Source organism: Cervus canadensis, chromosome 31 (assembly GCF_019320065.1).
Source record: "Cervus canadensis isolate Bull #8, Minnesota chromosome 31, ASM1932006v1, whole genome shotgun sequence".
NCBI lineage: Eukaryota > Metazoa > Chordata > Mammalia > Artiodactyla > Cervidae > Cervus > Cervus canadensis.
Window position 1 is genome coordinate 29,936,172 of NC_057416.1, and position 12,762 is coordinate 29,948,933.

General features: G+C 43.1%; 1 protein-coding gene across 1 annotated transcript in view; it reads left to right on the forward strand.

The window, feature by feature from the left end:
* Positions 1 to 325: 325 nt before the first annotated feature.
* The window catches only part of KCNU1 (potassium calcium-activated channel subfamily U member 1), a 136,393-nt gene continuing 123,956 nt past the window's right edge, over positions 326 to 12,762 (forward strand). The window contains exons 1-2 of the mRNA XM_043454367.1: positions 326 to 514; positions 4,153 to 4,269. Of these exons, the coding sequence (XP_043310302.1) occupies positions 326 to 514; positions 4,153 to 4,269 (306 nt within the window). The remainder of the gene's footprint in view (positions 515 to 4,152; positions 4,270 to 12,762) is intronic.

A 12,762-nucleotide genomic window follows, 5' to 3' on the forward strand; every position in this document is an offset into this window, starting at 1 on the left:
AAAGAGTTGTCCTAAAGTTGCTTGCACAAACCAGATAGATGGCCGGTTGACCATGGCCACAAAGGATGCAGTTTTCTCAAGGTCATGGAGAAAGTCAGTAACAGCATCCCATCTAGAATTCTGGTCTTCTGAAGACCCACTTCCTGGACCTTCTGCTATTCATTGAGTTGCATCCCGTGAGTCAGCACCTCATTGGTTACCAGACCCCTCTGCTCTTGCTGCACGAAGGGGTTAGGACCCTGACGCACTGAACTCTAATTTCTGGAATCGTTACCGTGTGATCATGACATCACAGAGGAGGCTGCCGGAACAGTTCTGTCTCAAGATGTTTGTAACCAAGCCAAAGGATGGACGTGGGGAAGGCACGGTGAAAATGTCTTGTACAACTGAGATCCAGGCAGTGTTTATTCTTTCCTCCACTGTAATCTTCTTCTGTGGATTCCTCATCTTATTCATATCCAGGTTCATCGCGAGGAATTTTAAAAAATGGAAAAAGAACAAGGGAATTTTCCTGGTCAGTTCCCCTGTTACAAAGATCAGAGACAGGCTTGGCTTGCGTTTGTGTTTAGAAGACCACAAAGGCATCACCCAGTTTTCCCAGGCTAAGAGCTGTGGTGGTGTGATTTAGAAAGGTGTCCACCCCGCTCGGGGGGCAGGACCCCAGGCCGTCATTCCAAAGGGCATGGCTACGAGGCTAGGCCACCTCTCCCACCTCTGGGAGAAGCAGTGCCTCATGTGGATGATGCTGAATGTTAGCTCTGGAAATAGAGGTCACTGATTTGAAAAAACCTCTACTAACGCTGAGTCCCTAGTGGCTCAGAAGGTAAAGAATCCGACTGCAATGCGGGAGAACAGGGTTCGATCCCTGGGTTAGGAAGATTCCCCTGGAGGAGGGAATGGCCCCCCACTCCAGTATTCTGGCCTGGAGAATTTCATGGAGAGAGGAGCCTGGGGGGCTACAGGTCATGGGGTTGCAAAGAGTCGGACACGACCGAGCAACTAAGCACACACCACTGTGTCTATGCCTCTATTTCGGATTTTTAAATGACAGTCGTGTTTGATACCATGAGGGAGGCAGAAGAGACACCAGGGTCAAGCTCCCTTTCCCGGATTGTTCGTGCAAGAGGTTGAGGTACTCAGAAGTATACACTGCCTTTTATACATGTTAAAACAACACATGGAGCTGTACGCACGCACCCGCAGAAACCCACGCACACGTTGCAAGTGTCATTCAGCCACAAATGCAGAGACACTATTTTATGCCCAAACAAGCTTTGCAAGGGTGGGCGCTGTTGAATAGCAGCTGGAAAATGATGATGGTAAGAGCCATGGTATCTTATCCAGGGAAAACTCTGCTTAAAAGACCGTTGTTGTTCTTCAGTCACTAAGCCGAGTCCAACTCCTTGCAACCCCATGACTATAGCCCACCAGGCTCCTCTGTCCGTAGGGATTTTTTAAGCAAGTATACTGGGTTAGGTTTCCATTTCCTTCTCCAGTAGATCTTCCCAACCCAGGGATCAAACCCTTGTCTCCTGCATTGGCAGGCAGATTCTTTACCACAGAGCCATCAGGGAAGCTGGCTTAAAGGAATAGAAACACTCAAATGCTACATAATGGCTATTCTAGTACCAGTGGTTGAACATTCTCAGTTATTTTTCCCCAACTTCATTTCTCTGATTTCCAGGACAGAACACATTTCAACCGTGTTTTGCAATTAATCTTGAACAGTTCCTTGAAGTACTGACTCTTGATGCTAACCACTGACATAAAAGAATTTATAACTAGGTAACTTTTTCAGGGCATTGGCAGTATCATCACATGAAATTCAGGTGTCTGCATTTGAAAAGTGTCCAATATGGAAGTTTATAGATTTTTTTTTTTTTTTGCTAAATGAGTTTGCTGTGTGCTCAATCGTGTTCGACTCGGTGACCTTATGGACTTGCAGTCTACCCAGACTCCACTGTCCATGGGGTTTTCCTGGCAAGAATACTGGAGTGGGTTGCCATTTCCTCCTCAAGGGGATCTTCCCCATCCAGAGATGGAACCCGAGTCTTGCCCGTCTCCTACATTGCAGGCAGATTCTTTACCACTGAGTTCCCAGGGAAGCCCCAATGCTATTACTAATTATTTCTAGATTAAAGACAACAAGCAGTGGCATTACAACTGGGAAAAGAATCCTGGGGTTCTGACTGCTTAACGACAATGTTGGGATGCACAAATGGGTAGTGGATATAGTGAACCTGCCTTCTATCTTTATTTTATTTTTAGTGCACAACTGAATTGGTAGAATTATTTAGTCTCCTTAGACTTCTGCTTCCAGAAGTGTATCTTCTCCCCCATTATATTCATTTTTCTGTGGTTTACAAAAATGTGAGAACCCATTTATTTGTCCACAAACATTTGCTGTATTTTTCATGTCTTTCTTTTGATATAATTTATGTCTGCCTTCCAGTCCAGAGGTACCTTTCACTTCAGATAGGAAGCAGATGTTGCAAAATGTTAATCAGTGGGGTCTTAGCAACCAACAGACTGTGCTGTTCTGCTTTTAAATCCTGAGGAGAGAGTTTGATAACAATTGAATGACTTCTTAATAATTTGTTAGATCTAATTGAATTGAGAGTGTTGTATTTTTCTCTAAGCCTTTGGGAATGTTGGCCTAATGCAAAAATGCCACAAAGCTAGGTACTGTGGAAAGTTCTTTTAAAAAAATTATTTGGAGAGTCATAATTTTCTCCTTAAATGTGCATTTTAAAAGATTTACTACATTCATAAGTACAATTTTATTATATCTTAGGGCCAATTTGTTTTCCCGCAGAAGGCACCTCGATTTTATAATGGAATTCAAATGAGTGTTCCATATTCATGCCATTGAATATCTTTAAAAAAAAAAAATTGATGCCCAGACAACTTCCCAGGAATGCACAGGATGAGTCATAGGTATTAGAGGCAATCATTGATGGAGATACGAACTCTATCAAATAGTCATTTAATGAGACTTCTTATCATTCAGAAAATACAGATAGAGAAATTATATCATTTCAAAAGCCTAGCTCCACATGAAATGAGCTTTTCTAAAAGTCAGAGGTCTTAGTCTGCATGGTGAGGTCAATGCCCATTCACTTGTGTCTTTTTGGGGACTAGTTCAAGACTAACAGACCCAGAGGCTAATTCAGCCTCAAGCCTGTTTTCATTGCTTGCCCAGGAGCATGTCATTTAATTTTGCTATACCTCAGTTTCCTTCAGTATAAAATGGATTTAATCAGACTTACTTTGTCTACCTCATAAGACTATTATAAATTTCGGATACAGTCATCCCTTGATATCAGCAATGGGTTGGTTGCAGGACATCCCCCCGCAACAAAATCTGAGGGTGCTCAAGTCCCTTATATAAAAAGGCATAGTACTTGCACATTCCTTGAGCATGCCTTTCAGTACACTTCAAATCATTTCTAGATGAGTTATAATACCAAATACAGTGTAAATACTGTGTAACTAGTGGCCAACACCCCGCAAATTCAAGCTTTGTCTTCTGGAACTTTCTGGAATTGTTTTTCCAACTACTTTCCATCTGATGTTGGTTGAATCCGCAAATGCGGAACCCAAAGACTGTATAATAAGTAAAGGCATTTTATAAACATGAGGAAGGATCATAGTTTCAACAGGACAGGATACCAGATAAGGAACTAAAATCAACATAAAATGGCTAAACATTTCCCTCTTCTTTCTCACTCAAAAAAAAAAAAAAAGTGGATACTTAAGTAACCACCTAGAAATCCACTTGTAATCTTTGTTCTTTGTCCATGTATCTTGATGGAAAAGGATAAGACACTTATTCCCAGAGCAGAAAGAAGCTCGCTTCTCCCAACCCTGATCATTAGGACAGAGTCGGTGTGAAGGGTCTGAGATTGTGAGACGGACATGGCAAAGACTGCAGGATTCAGAATGAAAATACTGCAGAAGAGCAGTAAAATGCAAATCGAGTCAAATTCATCCTGTGAAATACGGAAGAAGGGACTTCAAGGTTCCCCGGGGTGGGACAAGGTGGAGAGCCTTCTGGCTGATGTCACAGCAGGAGATGCCATCAACCGCGCATGAAACCCATGACTTCCTCTGAGGCCCAGCTCACTCTCCATTTCTTTCTCTTGCTTCTAGGAATTTAATTCAGGTAACATGAGACATAAACATTCAAGAAGTCTCACCTTCCGGAGCCACTTTCATAATCGTATAGAAATGCTGCTCTCAGCACAGACCTTGGTCGGACGGGTATTGGTGAGTACGTTCCCAGTGACCACTTGCTAAAAGACTTTAGCCACGACCGTGATGCATGGTCCGTGTGAAGGCGTCTGCTGTTCCGTGGTGGCCTTTCCCAAAACATCACTACCTCCCAATGGCTGTCTCCCTGCATGTACACCCTCCAACTTATGATTCGGCTTGCTTTTTCCTTTGGAGTGAATCACTTGGCATTGTATTTTCTATTTGTTGTCAGTCTATCCACCAGAAGAACTTTATTAGGGCAAAGGTTGTGGGCATTCTGGTCTCCTTGTAAGTAGATGGTTTGTTCTCTTTGTAATGTAGATGGGTGCCAGGCATATAGCTGATGCTCAAATAATGTTGGTTTGTCGTGGACTCTCTGCTCTGTAAGGGACAGGTTATTTCCCCCTCCTTGGATGCTAATAGCTTCCTTTCTTCAGTGTTGACATATACACACTACTGTATGTAACACAGATAGCTAGTGGGAAGCTGCTATATAGCACAAAGGGTCCAGCTGGATACTCTGTGATGATCAGGAGGGGTGGGGTGGGGGGTGGCTGGGAGGGAGGCTGAGGAGGGAGGGGATGCATGTATGCTTATAGCTGATTAATGTGGTACAGCGGAAGCCAACACAACACTGTATAGCTATTATCCTCCAATTAAAAATAAATTTTAAAAAGCTGGTCTTCTTTGCCTCTAAATATTTATCATTTACTTCCTGTTTTCATACAGGTAAACTTTGATGCATCAAAATTCAATCCAGGCATCATCTCATCAGGGAAATTTTACCTTATCTCCCTAGCTTTCTTGGTAAAGAATCTGCCTGCAGTACAGGAGACCTGGGTTCAATCCCTGGGTCAGGAAGATCCCCTGGAGAAGGAAATGGCAACCCACTCCAGTATTCTTGCCTGGAAAATCCTATGGACAGAGGAGCCCGGTGGCTACAGTCCAAGGGGTCGCAAAGAGTCAGACGTGACTTAGCGACTAAACCACAAGCATCGTATTAAGCTAAGAGTCCCCAACTCTAAGTTTCTATCATTTCCACGGTTCTTAAAATTATCTGTGCATAAGCCTGTCTCCCCCACTGCTCCATGGGCTCCTTGAGAGAAAAAGACCATGTCGGGGAAAACTTATACCTCATTGTCTGGAAATAGCAGACGCCCTGTAAGTGAATAGCTCCCTGATCATCATTTCAATAGTATTGTTTGATCTTAAACATTCAAAAACAGAACCTGTAATGTGGGGATGTGCTGCCATCACGTGGTGGCACAGTGGAAGGAGATGTATGTGAACCAACGATGATCGTCTTTTGTGATCCATACATCATTCTTTTCTAGAAAAGTCACTGTTGCTTAATTCAGATCTAACTAACTTCTAAAACTTAAAGTACATAAGTAAAATTGCATTGATGAACTCTGCAGTGAATACTGAATCATCTGAGAATGTGCCTCTCATTTTTTTTTTTTTCTCCTAAAATTTTGGTCTCTTGTTTGAAATCCTTGTCCCCAAGACCTGTTAGAGAAGGATTTTCTGGTTCTTTTCTAAAAATTTTATCAGAGAACTGTTGGTTAGGATCTCTTCAAGTGTTCAAATCATGTTAGATTATATGTGGACAATGTTGGGACTAAAGTAGTCAAGGTGACTGGGGTGAGGCAGAAGAGAACTTACACCATCTATAAGCACTGCATATAGAGAGTGGGTGGGAAGGAATAAGCATTGAGTACACGCCAATATATATTACTTCTTTAATGACAGAAAAATGGTTCTTTTGATCTGACCCAGTTTATGATTAAATAGTTGGAACAGTAGGAAGCAGAATAGTCTGGCACTGAAGCACAGAATTGAGACTCTCTGTGAGGGTTCCAAGCAAGTGTGTATGAAAGGATGAAAAGTGGGGGAAAGTGGCTCCTTCCTTCCACCCATTCTTCCTTTATAATTTCCTTTCTTCCTTCTTTCTACAAATATTTATTGTTTGCAACTACATGCAGAGCATATCTTCTAGACATGGTGAAAAATGCAGGCAAGAGTCTTAGACTTATGGGACTGAAATTCTCGTGGAGGTAGAAATGATAAATATGTATATAAACAGAAAAGATAAATTCAGATGGTTATCAGTGAGAGAATGATGAGGGGTATGTTTGAGAATTTTGGTGGTTTTGGAGTTAGACCACATTAGATGCAGTGATCTGAGAGGAAATCCCTGAAAAGGCAAGATTTGAGCTGAGACCTGAAGAATCAGAAAAATAAAGAGATTAAAGAGGGGAAGGAACACGTTTCCTGTTTGAGAAAAGAGACTTGTGGAAGTAAGGGCTTAAATTACTGCAAACGCCAAATGAGGTTCCTGTGTTAGAGGCCAGGAGGTAGGAGAACAGTGAGGTCTGAGTAGAGATGGGAGGACCCTGCAATGCTTAGGTTGCTCAAATGGAAGGATTTATTCTAATGCAACAGGGACTCATTGAGGAGTTTTTAAGAAGCATGGGCTGACACAGTCTAATTTGTTTTAGAAAGTCAAGAGGCACTAAAATTTGAAAATAAAAGAACTGTCAAAGGCAAACTAGTTTGTTTCGTGATATACGTGTGTGTGTTTGTGTGTGTGTGTGTGTCTTAATCACTCAGTTGTGTCCAACGCTTTGCAACCCCATGGACTGTAGCCAGCTAGGCTTCTCTGTCACATGTGAGTGTATGTGTGTGTGTGTGTGTATGTCAGTTCAGTTCAGACGCTCAGTCGTGTCCAACTCTTTGTGACCCCATGAACCATAGCACGCCAGGCCTCCCTGTCCATTACCAATTCCCGGAGTCTCTACAAACTTATGTCCATTGAGTCGGTGATGCCATCTAACCATCTCATCCTCTGTCGTGCCCTTCTCCTCCTGCCCTCAATCTTTCCCAGCATCAGGGTCTTTTCAAATGAGTCAGCTCTTCACATCAGGTGGCCAGTCCTTACCTATAGACTAAGGTGGTAGAAGCTGCATTGTGTCCAGGGGCAGAAGAGGCTCTGCTCTCCCCACTACCTGTGGTAGCCAGCCCGGGTGCAGGTGGCCTTGGCCATCTTGTGTTCATCCCGCTTCCTTTAGATCATCACTGCGGTTCCCAGAAGGCTGCAGCAGCAACCGTGACACTCCTCAGACAACACCATCCACAGGTACTTCTCCCTTTCGAGTCCAGGAAGCCACCACGCTGGTCAGCTCGCATCACAGGGACCTTAGGAACTGGCACCTCTGAGGACGGGTCCCAGCCGATCCCAGGCGCAGTTTCTCAGTGCCCTGTGCAAGGGAGTGCAGGAATGGAGTTTAATGTCTCTCTGCTCCTCTGCAGAAGCAGTGTGGTACTTCTCAGACTGCTTCCTTTCCACACCTTCCTCATTCTGTCCTGGGGTCCTGGTCAATAACTTCAGTTCAGTTCAGTCACTCAGTCGTGTAAAACTCTTTGTAACCCCATGGACTGCAGCAGGCCAGGCTTCCCTGTACATCACCAACTCCCAGAGCTTACTCAAACTCATAGCCATCAAGTCAGTGATGCCATCCAACCATCTCATCCTCTGTCATCCCCTTCTCCTCCCGCTTTCAATCTTTCCCAGGATCAGGTCAGGGTCTTTTCCAATGAGTCGGTTCTTCACATCAGGTGGCCAAAGTATTGGAGTTTCAGCTTCAGTATCAGTCCTTCCAATGAATATTCAGGACTGATTTCCTTTAGGATTGACTGGTTGGATCTCCTTGCAGTCCAAGGGACTCTTAAAAGTCTTCTCCAACACCACAGTTCAAAAGCATCAATTCTTCAGCACTCAGCTTTCTTTATAGTCCAACTGTCATATCCATACATGGCTACTGGAAAAACCATAGCTTTGACTAGATGGACCTTTGTTGGCAAAGTAATGTCTCTGCTTTTTAATATGCTATCTAGGTTGGTCATAACTTTCCTTCCAAGGAGTTAAGGGTCTTTTAATTTCATGGCTGCAGTCACCATCTGCAGTGAATTTTGGAGCCAAAAAAATAGTCTCTCACTGTTTCCATTGTTTTCCGATCTATTTTCCATGAAATGATGGGACCAGATGCCATGATCTTAGTATTCTGAATGCTGAGTTTTAAGCCAATTTTTTCACTCTCCTCTTTTACTTTCATCAAGAGGCTCTTTAGTTCTTATACACTTTCTGCCATAAGGTTGGTGTCATCTGCATATCTGAGGTTATTGGTATTTCTCCTGGCAATCTTGATTCCAGCTTGTGCTTCTTCCAGCCCAGCATTTCTCATGATGTACTCTGCATATAAGTTAATTAAGCAGGGTGACAATATACAGCCTTGATGTACTCCTTTTCCTATTTGGAACCAGTCTGTTGTTCCACGTCCAGTTCTAACTGTTGCTTCCTGACCTGCATACAGGTTTCTCAAGAGGCAGGTCAGGTGGTCTGGTATGCCCATCTCTTTCAGAATTTTCCACAGTTTATTGTGATCCACACAGTCAAAGGCTTTGGCATAGTCAATAAAGCAGAAATAGATGTTTTTCTGGAACTTTCTTGCTTTTTTGATGATCCAGCAGATGTTGGCAATTTGATCTCTGGTTCCTCTGCCTTTTCTAAAACCTGCTTGAACATCTGGAAGTTCACAGTTCACTATTCCGCAGTTCGTTTCCTCCTAAATCATCATGTTGGCCAATTTCCTGATCACTGGGCTTATTTTCCTCGCTGGGGCAGCTTGGATGAGCTTGGTCTTCCCGAGCTCGCACTCATATTCCTACCCAGTCAGCTCTGCCGACTGCCGCCGGTCGTCTTTCTTGTCAACCTGGGGATCCCTGAACCGGGGACTTCGGCGGCCTCACCTGGCCGGGTGCAGCCTGGAAGCCACAGCACGGCACTGCGCATGCCCAGCGCGGTCCCACTGCGCCTGCGCGGCCTGCAGCTGGCCAGTCGTCTGGTCTGAGTGCTTTTCAACAGGTTATTCAGTTGAATTTCATTTACAAAAATTTCTTCCTCGGAACACGTCTTTGGTCACATCTCATAGGCCTTGGCAAGTGATGTTCTGGTTTTTAGAAATGCCTGATTTGTCTTTAAGTTGTTTTAAGTTTTAATTTTGGTCTCCTGTTCGATTCGTAATCTGTCGAGAAGAGGGGTACGTGCTTTTGTTTCCTTAGGAATGGAAGACTCTCTTTTCTATTTTGGTGAAGTTGATGGACCAAGAATATCACTTATCACTGCCTTTATGATCTCTAGTTGATGAAATTTATGGGGAAATTCTTTGTTGCCTAGTACATGGTCAATTTTTATTACTGTGTAATGGACTTTTGAAAGAATGTGTATAGTTTGACATATAGGCACTATAATTATGTTATATGTATTTTCCCAACACTTAATCAATTGCTGACTGCTTGAAAAGGGCATGTCAACATTTTTCATTTCTGATTTTATGGTTTTATAAAATATCTTGCATTTCTATCAGATTTAGAGTTAGCTATTTCATATAACATCAATTGACGCATAGAGTTACCTATTGTATTTCCCTGGTTGATAGTGCCTTTTACCAATATGAAATATCCATTTTTGTCACATTGACTGGGTGTTTTTTGTCACATTGAGTGGGGGCTTTTTGCAGGTTTTTTTTTACCCCTGGGATATTTTAGGATATAATACTAGCATGTAACATGGCTTTCTTTTTATTCATACTTGATTGGGATGTCTTTGCCCAGCTTCTTTCAGTCTTTATGTCTTATTTCCTCTTATGTGTGTCTCTTTAAATATTATGTAGCTGGATTTTTGTGTTTATTGATTTAAGAATACATTTATTTGTTAACTTACCAGGAGAATTTAATTATTTTCCTTTATGGTGATCCGTTTCATTGGTCTTTATAATATTTAGAGATTGAATTTAGTGCATAATAGGCTATCTAAATATCTGTGGCTTAAACAAACAAATGGAAAGTCTGTTAGTAAGGAGGGGAGAGTGGGTATCGGATAAACAACTAGGACCTTTGTAACATATTTGTTCCTTATATTATTGGGGAGGCAAAATGACCTGGTGACTGAGAATTTTGAAAGACGTGAACTTAAAACATCGGCTTCTTCACTTCATCTTGAGCGAGTTATTTTTTCCGAAACTGCACTTCTTTCATATAATGTGAATAACCTTCCTGAAAATGCTGCAAGGAGTATTGTAAACCCTTCAGTTCAGTTCAGTCACTCAGTTGTGTCTGACCCCATGGACTGCAGCACACCAGGCTTCCCTGTCCATCACAAACTCCCAGAGTTTACCCAAACTCATGTCCATGAGTCCATTGAGTCGGTGATGCCATCCAGCCATTTCATCTTCTGTCATCCTCTTCTCCTCCTGCCTTCCATCTTTCCCAGCATCAAAGTCATGGGTGTACTGACAGTTGGCTGATATCTACACTCCTTATTTGTTGAAGTGAGTGAAAGTTGCTCAGTCGTATCCAATTCTGTGACCCCGTGGACTGTAAAGTCCATGGAATTCTGTAGGCCAGAATGCTGGAGTAGGTAGTCTATTCCTTCTCCAACTAAGTCGTGTCCCCTTCTCCGACTAAGTCGTGTCCAACTCTTTTGCAACCCCATGGAGTGTAGCCCTCCAGGCTCCTCTGTCCATGGGATTTCCCAGGCAAGAATACTGGAGTGGGTTGCCATGTCCTTCTTCATCTTTTGCATCTTTTGACTTGAGTTTTTCCATTTTTAATAGAATATCATAAACATTTCAGTAAATGAAGCTCAGAACAAACTCCCCACCTATATTTCTCTCCAATCATACCTCTGCATGTTTTATATCTGTATACTGCTCTCCCATGAGACCATTGGCATATTTTTCCTCCACACCACCCCTCTTTCCTTCCTGAAATTGTTGAATTAATCTGGACATTCGGTTCCAGATTGCCACTGTTTTTTAGTGTGGTTTTTTTTTTTTTTTTTGCCTTTTAGCATTGTACAACTGGTCAGATTTCCTGCTTAATATTTCTTTAGAGTTAAAAATTCCATTAATTTTATCTGCTTTATTAGGCATCACTTTTCTTACGTAACTTATTTTAACTTTCTATTTTTTTTTCTTGAGTACTTGCCATATTCATTTGCAAGGGGAATTAATAGGTGTGTACTTTCTCAATTCATGGATGTCCAAAAATTCTTTTCTGTTGCTCTCAGAAGTAAACTACAATGTGGTTGGGTTTAGAATTCTTGGCTTGTAGTCCTTTTCCCCAAAATCTCTGTAAGTGCTATTCCAAAGTGTTCTAGCTCCTTAAGGATACTTGCTAGATGCCATGTCCTTGTCTGGTCTCTGAATCCCCTCTCTCTCTGCTTTGCCATGCGAGGCCAGCGCTCAGCAGCCACAGGTCTCTGGTCAGCTCCCTTGTGCTCTGGAGTCGGGAGGGCACCGCTCCTTCTGTGTTTTGCATCTGTTTTTTTTTAGCCTCACTTCATCAATGTTTTTTCACTCCAGCAGCCATGTTTGGTTTCCATTTCCAGTTTTTGCCAACAGGGCTGGAACCAAAGCTCACTAGCCAATCCAGGACACCTCCTCCCAAGTCTGAAGCCCACCTCCAATGGGCACCTCTTGTAAGATGCTAAATATGGAGAATCCTGACCTTTCTTTGTTGATCTCCCAGCACCTGGGGGTACAGCGTTTTGCAGTTACTGCCTGTGTTACCCCATGTTCCTCTGCCTTCCCAATCCTCCAGTACTATTTCACAGATTTTTCTAATCTCACCAGGACCACTAATGATAATTCTGAAATGTTTGATTATATATTCTGTGTTCATTCTTTCACTGGAAGTTATCTCATCTGTTTTGTCTGCCTGATCCTCCTGTTTTTTTTTTTATCCTTTCTGTGTAGTTGTCAGTATTCTATTGTCTGCTCACATTCGCAAAGGAAGATCTAGAGTTTTCATAGCGCCCCTGGTCAACTGCGTTGGCGGCTGTTTGCGTTCTGAAGACACCCATAACCACCCACCAGCTGAACAGGGGTTTTAAGCCCCACTGGGGCTTCCCAGGTGGTTCAGTGGTGAAGAATCTGCCTGCGATGCAGGAGATACAGGAGACCCAGGTTCGATCCCTGGGTCGGGAAGATGCCCTGGAGAAGGAAATGGCAGCCCACTCCAGTGTTCTTGCCCGGAGAATCCCATGGACAGAGGAGCCTGGTGGGCTACAGTCTTGGGGTCTCACAGACTGAGCATGCACACACACAGGTAGAAATCAAAGATCAGATGGAGGGCTTCCTACCTCTCCCAGCCAGCCAGCACTTCCAGACTTTGCTCCTTCAACCCAAGGGAAATTCCTTTTCTGGGCGCCTGATGTCCTCTGCTAGCGACCAGAAGTTGTTTTGTGCAGTTTGCTCAGCGTTCAAATGTTCTTTCGATGAATTTGTAGGGGAGAAAGTGGTCTCCCGGTCCTATTCCTCTGCCATCTTAGCTCCTCTCTGGTCCCCCCAAGGGAAATTCCTAAGTCTTCTCAGAATATCTCCCATTTTTACCTGAACGGCCTTCACAAGCTGTTAGCTCCCAGAGCCTTATTCTGGTTTGTTACAC